Source organism: Aythya fuligula, chromosome 19, assembly GCF_009819795.1.
Source record: "Aythya fuligula isolate bAytFul2 chromosome 19, bAytFul2.pri, whole genome shotgun sequence".
Taxonomy (NCBI): domain Eukaryota; kingdom Metazoa; phylum Chordata; class Aves; order Anseriformes; family Anatidae; genus Aythya; species Aythya fuligula.
Window position 1 is genome coordinate 4,034,385 of NC_045577.1, and position 13,216 is coordinate 4,047,600.

Here is a 13,216-nt window from a genome sequence, read left to right on the forward strand (position 1 = left end):
GGAAGAAGCAGTTCAAAAAGGAGATTGGGATCTGCATAAAATAGAGAAAATATGTTAGTGTGAATCTAATGGCTTTAAATCATGTTACTGAGAAAGGACTGCCCTTGAATTTACGGGAAATTTGACTTGCATCAGAACTGAAGACACACAAGGGTTTGGTCAGTTCCAACAGCAGAGCAACAGAAACACAACTGCCTAGTAAACATAAGGAAAACTCAGCACCATGCAGAGAACGCGGGGAAGCCTTATGCAGCATGTAGCTAAGGAAGAAATGCACAGGGCTCTCTGGAACTATGTCTGGGACTGAGCCTCACCCACCTCACCTGTCTTAGTGACACAAACACTGTCGAGGTTTTCCAGCCTCTACCATCGCCCTCGCACGGCACTACATTTTCCAACCGCTGACAAGTTCAGTATGGCAGTAGGTGCCTCAAGTCGGATGAGCCAGGGGAAGAATACAACAAACCTAATTGTCACAGCGCAGATGACTCAGCAGGTCCTGAAAAACTGGGCTCATTAAGTAGTCATGGTGTGCAGAAGGAGGGCACCCACAGTCTCTGGCTATGCTGCAGAGTTTACTGCCGACAGCCTTAATTGACTAAAACCTCAGTGACGCACTTTGCAACAATCCAGCACCGAGCTGGAGATGTTCCTTTGTGGCTTGCATGCAGGGTTTCAGCGATGCTCACTCTATCCTGCTCCGTTGTGACTTGATGCTCCTCTGACGAAGCATGCTGCAAACAGTGTATGGATATGCTGAAGCATAGCTGAGAGATTTCTCTGGGGCCTAACTAAGAATAGTTTAGTTCATCCTTCACTGTAAGGATGTGTAAATTCTTAATGAAGAGATTTGCGTCCTGCAGCGCAGCAGCCTGGCTGCTGGAAAAGCAGTTTAACACCTGCCGGTATAACTGCATTCGCAAAGGCAGGAAGATCAGCTTATTCCAAGAATCTTTCTAAGTAGCAGTATTTCTTCATCTATGTTCCATACGACTCTGCCAGTGCTTCAGCTCATGACTTTCCAGTGCAATGTAAATGGACGTCTGTTGTGGTAAGGGGGGCGATACAGGCTCCTTACATTGCATTAAAATTGGCTGGGTAAGAAAGCAGTAAGTGTGTAAGAAAGCATATTCACCCAGCCTTTCTTAGTGTAGGTTGAAGATATACTGAACTCAGTCAGTCAAAACCTCCAGAGCAAAACAAACATCCCACCTCAAGTACGAGCAACGTTAGGACCTTTTTGATTTGTGAGAGTTCATGTCAAATTTGCACTTTTAGTCTCTCACTACTTTCAAAACCTACAAGACATTTACATCAATCATAAAACCACTTAAGGTGGAACACCCCGAACACAACTGGAACAAAAAATAAACCAGCACGATTAGCCCTGACTTCAGGACAGCAGTCTGGGAACTCACTCCCAGCTCATTTTTTGGGGCTCACAGCTGAAGTTGTTTTCTGGCAGAATTATCACCTAGGACCCCCACACACGACCGTGCTACTCTTCACCAAGGGACAGGTCCTGCCTGACTCAGGCTACCTCAAGCTGCTGCCCTCTCCCTCAACTTCTGTGCTAATCAAGATGCAAAAAGCATTCATCCCCTCGTACGGTTGGCCCCAAACCACTTCCTCCTTAAAAACAAATTCTGAAAAATCCACTTTGAAAATAAACCTTTAGAGAAGCCAGCTGTTTTTCTTTTTTTTTTTTTTTTTTATTGCAAGAAGTCTGCAAAGGCACCGCTGGGTACCACATTATCCCATAAAGATGTCAGCTTTTTAGTGATTGCAGCTCTAAAGAGAAGGAACAAACAATAGAGCACTTCCTTATAAGTACACTGCCTCTGCGCTGGTGACAGAGACCATTTCCCCAAATGGTCAAAAAATTGAAGCAACTCCACTGTGGTTTTTTTTTGAAAAAGAACTGCTTTGAAAGCTCACATCCCAGTGCGATCCAAGCAAAGCTAAAGCTCACAGTGATACCTACAAGCCTGCCCAGTGTTTTCATCAGCACGTTCCACCATTTATTTATTTTATAAGGATATTTTCGCAGTGCAGTTGCTCGCAACACAGTCACTCTGACTTTGCTAAGTGGAGCAGACAAAAGCTTTGAGCATAATACGCTTTGCATTCACACCAACGTTCCCCCACAAATGCTGGCGGCTTGCACTTCAGAGACTCCGTGCAAACCCAGGGAGGGGAACTCGAGTGCTGGAGCCCACTCCCCTGCAAAGCCTGCGACCCCTGCCGAAACCTAAGCACAGCCCTTTGCTCCACGGTACTAACACCAAAAAAGGAGACAGGAGGAAGCAAAGCTAAACACCCAGCTCCCTCAGCTCAACCCCAGGCTGGCTGGCTGCACCCATGAAGGGAACCACGCTGGACATCGGAGCAGCACAGACAGCATTGCCCCCTGCAATCAGGAGCGGTTTGGGCTGCCATTAAAGATGTCCATGCACACCCAGCCCTGCCTCGAAGCACACACCTGAGGCCCTTTGTTATTTTGCCAAGCAGTCCTGGAGAAATAAGGAGGAAAGTAACTCCTAATTAGCTTCTCTGCCACTATTCTGGTTACTTAATCGTAGCACACTGTAATGCCAAGAGCTCTCCTTTCAGCAAGGCCACGTTAAGTGCTGGTAGCTGGCAGCGCTAGCACCGAATTTCTTGCTGCAGTCGTCAAAGGCTACAACTATTTAAAGACTGACAGATGAGAGCACGTCAGATCCTCATACAGTTGAGCATGAGGTGCATCAGGCAGTTGCACATTCTTTTGATTGCATGTGTCACTGTGATCACTGCAGAATTTTAATTCCGTTACCCTGCAATGCGCGATGCAAAATATAACTCTACTGTCTGCTTATATTCGCAGGTAGAAGCTGAAGTAGCCAAAGTGTCAATCTCAAGCCCAAGAAATGAGGACAAACGATCCCACTGCTCGAAGAGCACCTTGTTCCGCCAAAGTGAATAGCACTGGCTCCGAACACAGCCAAATCGTCTGCTTTCCTGGCCAGACAGATTTTTGGGAGCAAGAGCGCAGCTGCCAAGCTGTGAGGGGCAAGTGAAATCAGAACTGCTGCAATAGGAGGAGGAGGGAAAAGTCATCATAGTGCTCTAGCTGAAACCCCGGGGTTTCTGCATCTCTCCCTGGAGCAGGTCTGCAAGAGCTGCCCGGCAGCAGCGCGGGGCGAACAATATCCTATTTTCACTGGGGCCTTATGTAAGGCAGAGCCAGTCACGTGGGCCGAGGGAAGCAAAGAAAGGGCATTATTCAGAGCCCGGCATGGATGAACCCAGTTTAACACATGCACTTAGAAAACACTGTTCTCTCTGTTCAGTAATATTATTTCACATTCCACTCGTTTTGATAACCTTTTCCTTCTCCATCTACTCCACTGGCTGGCTGGAAAGCCGACTAATGCCTTCTCCAGAGATTAGCCAGCACGCAGAGCTGCAGCAGAGTTTTGTCTTTCAAGATGCCACTGAGCCTCATTTTGCAATAAGTAATTTACAAACAGACACACTAAAGAACTAGAAAAATTTAGCTGAGAAGCCCCTCTGCTCCACTTTACAGGGAAAGAGCAGCAGAGGAAGGATTGCTTCCCAGAATGTACCTAAATCTATAGCATACATTGCCAACATGCATCCTTCCACGCCGACCAAAAAAGGCCAGCATTAGGAACTGATGTAGGACTAATGAGTCCCAGCTCCCTATCTGAAACAGTGAGCCATGTCTCTCTATCCCCTTTGACATGACCTCAGCTTTGAAAAAAAAAAATCTCGGGTAAGTCCTAATTTCATCTGCGAAAAAACATATTTTAAAATCATTTAATACAGATAAAGCAGAGATGATCCTTGTCTGCCAGAAAAAAATTGTGTGTGGCCTTACATCTTTGACAACCCTGTGCACTCATTCATCTGTAAAGTGCACTGCCAAATCCAGGTGACAGATAATCAAATCTGCAGGGTGAATTTACAACTAACAGCCAAGCAATTGACAAGACCACAAAGCTGTTTGTTCCTTTTAATATTCAGTAACACTTTGGGAAATTTTCCTGAGCTGTCTTTTCATTTACTGTTGTCAATTCTAATAGCAATTTGGATACTGTGATGCTCAGCACACTAGAAACTTCTTAAGATCCCACAAATGTAGAGCAAATTTGTATTTGATAGCTTCCTAGGATTGAATTAACTGAGTAGAGAATGAAGCAGACTTCTTGAAGAGCAAAACCTACTTTTTTTTTTTTCTTACAGGGACAGTCTTGGACTATAAAAGATTCACTTCACACTTCTGCAACAAAGTATTTGATATATGTTCACTCCCGCTTTTTTTTTTTTTTTTTTTTTAAAGAAACAAACCTGTTCAAGTATTCTGACTATTTTGTTCCTATGTCGATCAAACTTTTCAGCGAATACTATCCTTATATATTACAATGGGGTGTTTCTGGTCTACATTACTGAATTATCTGAGCAGATGTCTAATATCAAAAAGAGAAGCAAGCTAAAGACACCTTTTCCCTCTCCCTTGGTTTCTTAAGATACAGGTACTTCACTTGACTGAGACATTTAAACTTAAATTTAATTCAAAATCGGATGTACAGAAGGATGCTTTAAGAAAAAGTATTTCACAATGGATATGCTGAAACACGAATCTATGCTTAAAATTAGACATCAGTTCAAAAGCTTCACAAAATCAATGTACAAAAGCCACGTGCGACTGCAACCAGACAGCAACTTACAAATAAAAGCTACGTGCTATCTGTGACAGGCAGGGATTTCAGGGTACTCCATAACATGAAAAGCTGTCCTGCTGTAAACCTAGGTCTCTGAACAACAATCCTGATATTATGTCACTGCAGCCAATGGCATCAGGCCATTTTTGAGGTGTTGCTCGAGAAGGCAGGAAGTTTGTCCACCTGAATCAAAGTTTGGGTAACTGCAAACGTTCAGATGCAGGGAGCCCTAACAAGATTGACTGTACAAAAACTCTGGGGTGTTAGTTAAAACTGATTTTGCATAAATGTATTTAGAGCCATGTCAGCTACGTTAAATTCTGACATCATCTTTCTGAAGAAATCTGACCGTGTGTTTATAATTTTTATGCCAATACAGCTCCCTGCAGAGCTCTCCCTTTTTTAATTAACACATGGACTGGCCAGTGAGGCAGTAAGCCTCAGAAGATTTATACTACCAGTGGGACTGAGGACTTGAACCTATTCATCCATGTTTACAAACAGCCTCTCCACCCGCTGGCTTACCTTTTCAACATCTGCTTTTGTAACATTGATGTCAGCATCCATTTTCTCAAAATACTGCTGTGCTCGATCAGCTTCTTTGCAGTCACGTTCAAACCGCCTTTTACTCTGAAAAGGAAAAAAAAAAATCTTTCAGCATGGGAAAGAAACACAAATTAAAACTCTACCTAAAATCAATAACTGACCCTAAACTGATCTGCTGTAACAACTGTCAGGAGATTCTAGGACTAGCTTGTTTACATTGAAGAACTTAATAACAGTTACCATAAACACATCTTTTTTCTTCCATTCTTCAGACTGCTTCACTCTACCAATTTCACTGCTATTTGGAAGTAGGATTTGTCATTTACCTTTATCCCCTTTCGTTATCCTCTCCTGCACCTAAAATTTCTCACTGGTTCATGTGATGAATGCTGAGCACAAATTCCAGTGTATTTGTTTCTGAGAAGCAGCACCTTACTAAAGAGATGGTCACATTTGATTTATTCATGCAGGGTGAAACTATTCAGCTTATGGAGGAATATCTGAATAGCATCCTTAGGGACTATGCATTTCAAGCAACTCTTGGCACACTTTTCAAGTTGTATCAAATGAAACACTACTCACCCTACACATAGATCCCATGGAAAGCCAAATGTACTATTTAAACAGACCTTTTTCATACCTACCAGTGTATTTAAAACAGCAAAGTTCTAAAAATCACATTTCTTCAGCTTTTATCCACACACCTTTCATATTCTAAATACAAAGTTTGGAACCATCTCTATAAAAAATGGTATAAAAATGATTTAAATGTCACATCTGAGGAAATTTCCACTTACGGCTTCAAGTTGTTTCCAGCAAGTTTCAATGTGCTGTTGTGCCTTTCTGCCATCGTGGAAGTGCTGTTTAGAAAAAGATAAAAGGCAAAATTTTGAACAACAAAAGAACAAATAGCCAATTATGTTCAAGGAGCTCTTCTCCAGATACGAAGAATAGAATAGAATTTTCCAGAATAAAACAGAAATGATTGTGACAGCTGTGTTCTGCAGCTCTGCTAAATTGAGCAGGTGTATGACGACTATCTAATGTCTCAGCAGGCTACAGATGTATATTTGCATCAATTATAGTGGTTAGTTAGTCTAAGTCTAATTAATCCCTTTAGCAATTCTACCTTGTATTATTCACTGTATCTCATAATTATTGGTTTCCCATAGTATGAAATCTGAAGCACTTTCAGCTGAATAGGATCTTTTTGATTACTGACAGTACATTAGCTCTAAATTAAAATTTCTCTCTGCATGGAATTTACCAATATGCCCTTGATTGACACATTCTAACAACTGATGTTCATCCTGATTTTCATTCAGACTCACCAGACAAACCTCTTCTAGTTTCTGACTGTGCTTGTGAAGCCAGCTGCTTATGTCTCTGGGGAGGTATTCAGTACTTTGGGTCCCTCCACAAACCCTTCTCTCCCACACACTGTGTGTGTGCACACATTATGGTATTACAAAAGTTCCAAAATATGAGCTGTCAGCTACACGCTAAGTGACAAGGAACATCTCCTGACATGCCTTTTGGGGCAAGACTCTTAATTACATTAATGACAGCCTGTTTAAATAACAGTTCTTAGCCTTTACACAATGCCCTTCATCAGAATCCAATATGCTTTAGGTATTACCCCCCATGCCTCGCTTTTCCTCAGGACAAGCAATTTGCTGAAGACCATTGCACAAGCCCAGGACACAGCTGTAGAGACCGGGGATTTGAACGCAGAGCCCAGCTGGCTGCTGGAACAGGCTGTTCTCCTTACAAGCCACCTTGCAAAATAAATAACATAGCAATCTACTAATATGGAGAGATGCCTTTCCACTGTATTATTTTTTGGCAAGGAGGATGTTTTACTCAAACACAGGTATGGCTTCAAACTGCAAAAATAAAGGGCTGGTATTGCCGGGTAACCCTACAGCACCTCACCAGAAGCCACACATAGTGTCCCACGTGGAATCAGAAATTAGATTTAACTTAACACGGTAGCAGCAGCCTGTTAGAAGAGCTCCGATCTCAGGACAGCAGCCTGCCACAAACCACCAAGGTCAGGAAGAATCTGCTTACAAGCAGCGCTGCTTGGTTTTCTGCATCTTGCACTAAACCAACCAGCGTTTTCCTCTGTCAGAGCAGCAGGTCTCTGAAGCAAGTGCAGCAAGGAAGTGTCGTAGCACCTTTCTGCCTCCACCAGACAAGCCAGACCTTACTCAAGAGAAGCAAAAAGGCCCCAAATTGCAATTCTCTCATAGGATGTCCAACAGTCTTCCATTGCCTTAAAAATCTGAAAACCCCTCAGCCTGCCAGCGCTCCAGACACTGTTCCCTGCAGCCCCAAATGCCTGCTGTTACAGAGGGGTGCCTGGCTGTAAGATGAACCTAGGGACACTGCACAGCTTTAACCTTCTGGATAGCATCCTTCTCTACACAAAAGCTCTTGAAGCAGAGAATGGAGGCACGACAATTCACCAGGGGCACGGGAAGTGCCCAGCTCTGCCCCACGCTCCTACCTATCGTGGCCAGCAAGCATGAAGCACCAGGCCAGCAGGGCAGTGCTGCTGAAGGCCAGGACAGTCTCCTTCTGCTATTAGCTCTGACAACATTCACGAGATCAGACCTCTGCCATCCATGCTAGGCTTCTCCAAAACCTCAGTCACCGCACTGTGACATTTAAAAACAAACACGTCTGTGAAACTGCTGGGTGGCAGGGGGAGATTCCATGTGGATTTCGGTTCCTTTTGTACATTCCCATTTCCCTTAAACTCTCCGTGTGACTGAGACGCTGCATCTTCCTTGCTAGAGGCTTGAAATGTTCCTGATTTCAAGCTCGCTTTTGTAATTAAGAGTTTAAGAAAACAGTCCCAAGGAACAACTGCAATTTAACACTACATTTTTAAACATTTTGCTAATGAGCAAGGAATATGTGGAAATTTTTAACAGTGAAGCTGCAAGTAGAATTACTTGGCCGTCTCCACACTGCACTTCCTGCCTGCAGCCTCCCTCGTCCTCTGGTTGTGTGCTTCCCTCTGCTCTGCCTCTGACTTCGCTGGAGTGTAGGAAGGGACTGGATCTGGGAACAGCTGGCCTGCTTGAAACCTAATACTGGCAGTGACCCATAACCCTAGGAAAGCAAGACGTCAGGTTAATTTAACATAACACAGGTGGATGTGGGGGCTGAAGGATGAACCCAGAATCTACAGCATATCAGATGAAGTTTTTAAACCAAGTTTTTGCAGTTAATCAACAGCGTAATTTTCATTTTTGCAGGAGCCATCCATCTTCCTTCCAAATTTGTCTTCCCTGTAAAATAAACCTCAAGCTGGCCAAAGTACATACGAGAGCAGTAAGCATGAGCAGGAAGACCTCATGCTGCTCGTACCTTGCTACATTTTTGTGAAGCTCATTTACAGGAATGAGCAATGAGATGTACAACGGGCATTACTGAGGACTACTACACAGCAAAACCAAGGAACTGATGTCGTGTGACAGTCTGATGTACGCAGGTTCATTGTGTTTTGCAGATCTCACTTGTAACCATTTTCTAAATACATTTGTAACCCCTCAGTTCTTGCTGCATTGTCACGTACATATATTTGCTAGTGGAGAGAGAGCTATACGTGATGAAAGATACAACATTTATTGAGAGCACTTCTGGTTTTACACATCATTTGCACTCAAAGGATGATTTCTGCCTTCCAAAACCTCATTTTCATACAAAGCAACAAAGAAAGGTAGCAAATGCTACCACAGCTACCTACATTTCTTTACTATTCCCACTTTAAGGTTAAAAAAATTGACAGTTTGGTTAAATGATCTGCTCGAAGTCATACAGGAAGCGTGCAGTTTCCTCAAACCCTGTACTATCTTCAACTTCCGCAAACTCATTTCCTTTAACAGACTTTAAAATCTTCTGATACAGCAAATGCCTTCCAGCTTTTTTTTTTTTTTAATTAAGTTAAAATAAAAGAAGATCAATTTGTCCTTGACAAGGTTTCGAGATACATGTTCTAATTTAAAGATTTTTTTTTTTCCTAATCAAATGAAATAATGATTGGTTATTCTACACTTGGAGATTCGGCAAATAGGAATTTGACAAATGATTCAGCAAATCGTATGGAAAGCTACTATTCCTTATTAGTCACACACATTTCAGTAATAAATTTGACAACAGATTCTTTTTTTTCCCCCACACACTGAACATCCAAACTAATACACTCTAATCAGACTTTCCATTTAAAACCTCACACGCTCTAAGCAAGATACTGAGTTAATGAATCACGCTCCAAGCATGCCAGTACGACATTTGCAATGGTGGCGTTGGTTAAGTGCCACGATTTCCTCCAGACTCCTTTCTGCTATATCCACAGCACTGGAAACACCCAAGAAAGAGCAGTTCCAGAGAAATCAGTGTTCTTAACTACATGGCTGGCTTAATAAAATCAGTGCAATGGATTACAAAACCCCGAGAGAAGAAAATTAAGGTAACGTGTAACAAGGAAAGTGTTCTTCGCAAATTTAAAAAAAAAAAAAAAAAAAAAAAAGGCATACTGACCCTCTACACCTGAAATGAGGTGCAGAATTTTCAGATGTTTACGGGGGCTGTCTCACAACCTTCACTCTCATAAAAACCTGCAAGCAGGTTTTTAAGTGTTCTTTATCTCACCAAAACACCTTTTATTCTATATTTATGAGACTTACGCTAGCAATCACCACACTGACTTCATGATTTCCCTAAAAAACACTTCATCCAAGCATTATACCAGCTAAAAAATAGCGTAAAACACAGCAACTTCAGCCAAAAATTGTCTGGATTGCTCCAGACACTTAGACCAGCATGACAGCATGGGTGCTCATGCTGTACCAAAACCTGATCATGGGGAATATTTTACTTATGAAAGGCTTAAAAAAATTAAAATGCCTTGTTTTTCTTAGCAATTGATTGCATGGTTGAATTTAAGATCTGCACATTACAGTCTGTTTAAATTTCAAAAATACAGATTATTAAATATGTCTATAATATATAAAAATAAACTCAAGCATAGCATTTGGTTTATTTGGCAAGAATTTTCAAAAGATATCGTACACATACACATTTCCTTTTCTGTTTTCTTTGTTCAAGCTAGATAACGTATTGAAAAAACAGTTACCTTTAACTTTTGTAACTTGCGTCCTCGGCTCACATTGATAGACAATGCAAAGTCAGTCCTAGCAATGTAGTTTTATTGATAAAAGGAAGCACTATCAACGCTTTTATCACAAATGATTCCTAAAGTAATTACCAGTGTCTAAAGCATAAATAGAGATGGAAGTCAGTGAACATTTTTTTCTCAATTTTCCCAGCTTAATTCGCAAAAAGCCTTGTCAAATGCTTTTCCTTTCCTCGCAAAAGACAGGAAATGGCCTGAGAAGAGATCTTTGTTTCCAAGAATAACAACACGCTCTTGAGGCCTTATCGCTCTCATTTGTAATAGCAGTAGTAGAAGACAGCCCTGTGAATAATGACATGAAATACATGCCTATCTTTGCACACTTTCATCACTGCTACTTCTTAATATTGTGGCACAGCCCTGTTCTCCTGTGCAATCCTCACCGTGAACATTGTTATTCTTAACGTGGAACTCCCCTGAGACATGGGTGAATGGGAATCTAGCCAAAGCTGGTGTGAATTTGACTGGAATCGTCTCCTGGAGCGGTGTGTGCCAAAGGAATCGGTTACAGAGCACTAAAACCCAAGTGTCTCAGACAAAGGCTAGATCAGCTGCACAAGACAAACAAGTAGCAGATCAGGATCACGCCTGCCTGGCAATGTGCCAGCAGGGACAATAAGGAGAGGAAGAGCATAGAGCTAGAAGACACTTTGTGACAGCGATGTCTGGGGATGTTTTGTGCTGTTTCATGCTACATAGCCTCGTAGTCTTCCTTACACCCAAGTCTGGCTGGGGCTTTGTAAGGCAGAAGCAAGCAACTTGTTGGACATGGAGATGGCTCCGTGGCGTGCTGATCCTCACGGCAGAGCAGCGCTGCGTGGCTGCAGTTCAGCAGCACAGGAGCAGAGCCACGGGGTCCTCCAGCACGTCCTGCCATGCTGACATCCTCCAAGGCAGCAGGCCAGAAGGCCAGGGCTCCTGGGAGCTCAAACAGGTATTGCAGTGCTTGGAGATCATGCACCCCACTCAAATCCTGCCCTGGGGTCTGATCACGTCCTTAAAAGCCCGGTTGTGCTAAAGCACCCTGCAAGAGGAAATCTTGGGGCTTCTCCACAGGAGATCCAACTTTAGTACCGAACACCAAGGTACAAAGAAAAGAGCTGCCTACCGGTGCTGATCAGCATCTCTGGCCCTCAGGCATTGCGGAGTTCTACACAGAGCAGGGAAAGTGACTGCTGTTAGGAGACATCTCATCTCCCCCCTGTAACAGGCTGTTCCTCTGAAGCACAATGCTCTGGCGAATGCACAGAAAACAAGACTACATTTGCTTGCAGCTATATTGTTTGGCAGCATCCTTCACGGAGTAAACAGGAGTCAGTTTATTCACATTTTTATTTCAAACTTCACTGTACCCATTCAAAACTGGGTAGTGCAAGACACCAAGTCCAGTGGTCTAAACTTTAACCCCACTAAAACTAACATTCACAGTACACCTTTCAGCTGAACTGGGTATTGTTGTTAGCTTCCCACCCACAAATGTTTTGGAAACTTGGGTAAGCACTTGCTTTCTCCCATTCCAGAACCATCTTTGACAGCAGGATTAGATGATACATCCAAATATTTAGCACAATTTCATTATATTTGCGCTATAGTTTGGGGAAAAAAGAAACAAGGGCTCATTAAGCATATACAAAGTTTATTACGATCTTCCCTAAGCAGTTTGCTGCATTCCCTCATTTCTCATAGCTGCTGCCTAACACTGACACAATTTAGTTTCATGAAATACAGCTGCACTGCCTTGCAAGAAAGAGAGGATGAGCATGTGGAAGGGGACTGTTGTGCAGCATACTGAGCACAAGAGAATCTCCCATAAATGCCCAGAGTTTTCGTTCTGTTCATAAGCAGCTCCTGCAGGCTTCTAGCTGCCAACCTAACTATTCATTCATTTTTAGTTTTTATACCTCTAGGCTTAGGCCAAACCTAAATCCCTCCAACTGCATTCGTTGGGGCAGTACATTGGGTAAGTGGATAAGTCACAGAAGAGCTGGAGTAAGCTCAGTATGAATCTAATCAACCCAAATCTGAAGTGTGGCAAAGCCTTTCCTTCCACGCTGTCCCTTTTCCTGCTGTCTGCGTTGCCTCTTTAGTTTCTGGAAGGCAGCAGCGTGTCTCCGTACCTCTGCAGCACAAGGCACAGCTGTGCTCCAAACCTGGAGGCACATCCAGAACGCCACATGGAAAATCCATTGTGCACTTGACAGGGCTGTATTCTGCCACCCTGCCTCATGCCTGCACGGTGCAACTCCATGAGAAATCCTGTCGAAAACCACAGGACTATTTGCAGAACAGGGCACTATTCAGAATGAACGAACGTGGCAGAATTCCTCCAATTATTTACTTTTCATCAACACCTGAGAGCCTCTGAGAAACAGAAAGTTCTCTGAAATGCACACCCCCAGTATGAATACACACAGGGAGGGCGCACATGCTGCACCATGAAGAACCAGACCATTTTTACCCTTGCAGTACCCATAAGGATGCATTCATTCCCTGCTCTGCTTCTATCCTGGCACAAAATGGAACGTATTGACATCAGGTAAATTCTCTCCCAACCACAGAATCCCAGTGCTGCACCAGTTCAGTCTGCAGCAGGGCTCTTGGCTTGTGCTTGACTTTCATGCTTGATTGTATGGAGCCAGCCGATCCCCATGGGGAGGTGGAGGTAGAGGTGAAAGCAGCAGCAGTAACAAGAGGGATAGTTCATGACTCCCAAACACTTTTTTTTTTTTTTAGC

The 13,216-nt window shown here is 43.0% G+C and overlaps 1 protein-coding gene across 14 annotated transcripts in view; it reads right to left on the reverse strand.

The window, feature by feature from the left end:
• The window catches only part of FNBP1 (formin binding protein 1), a 94,424-nt gene that overhangs the window by 39,876 nt on the left and 41,332 nt on the right, over nucleotides 1-13,216 (reverse strand). For all 14 annotated transcript variants that reach the window (XM_032200432.1, XM_032200444.1, XM_032200442.1 and 11 more), the window contains exons 5-6: nucleotides 6,071-6,133; nucleotides 5,253-5,357 (exon numbers count right to left, since the gene is read on the reverse strand). In XM_032200432.1, the coding sequence (XP_032056323.1) occupies nucleotides 5,253-5,357; nucleotides 6,071-6,133 (168 nt within the window). The remainder of the gene's footprint in view (nucleotides 1-5,252; nucleotides 5,358-6,070; nucleotides 6,134-13,216) is intronic.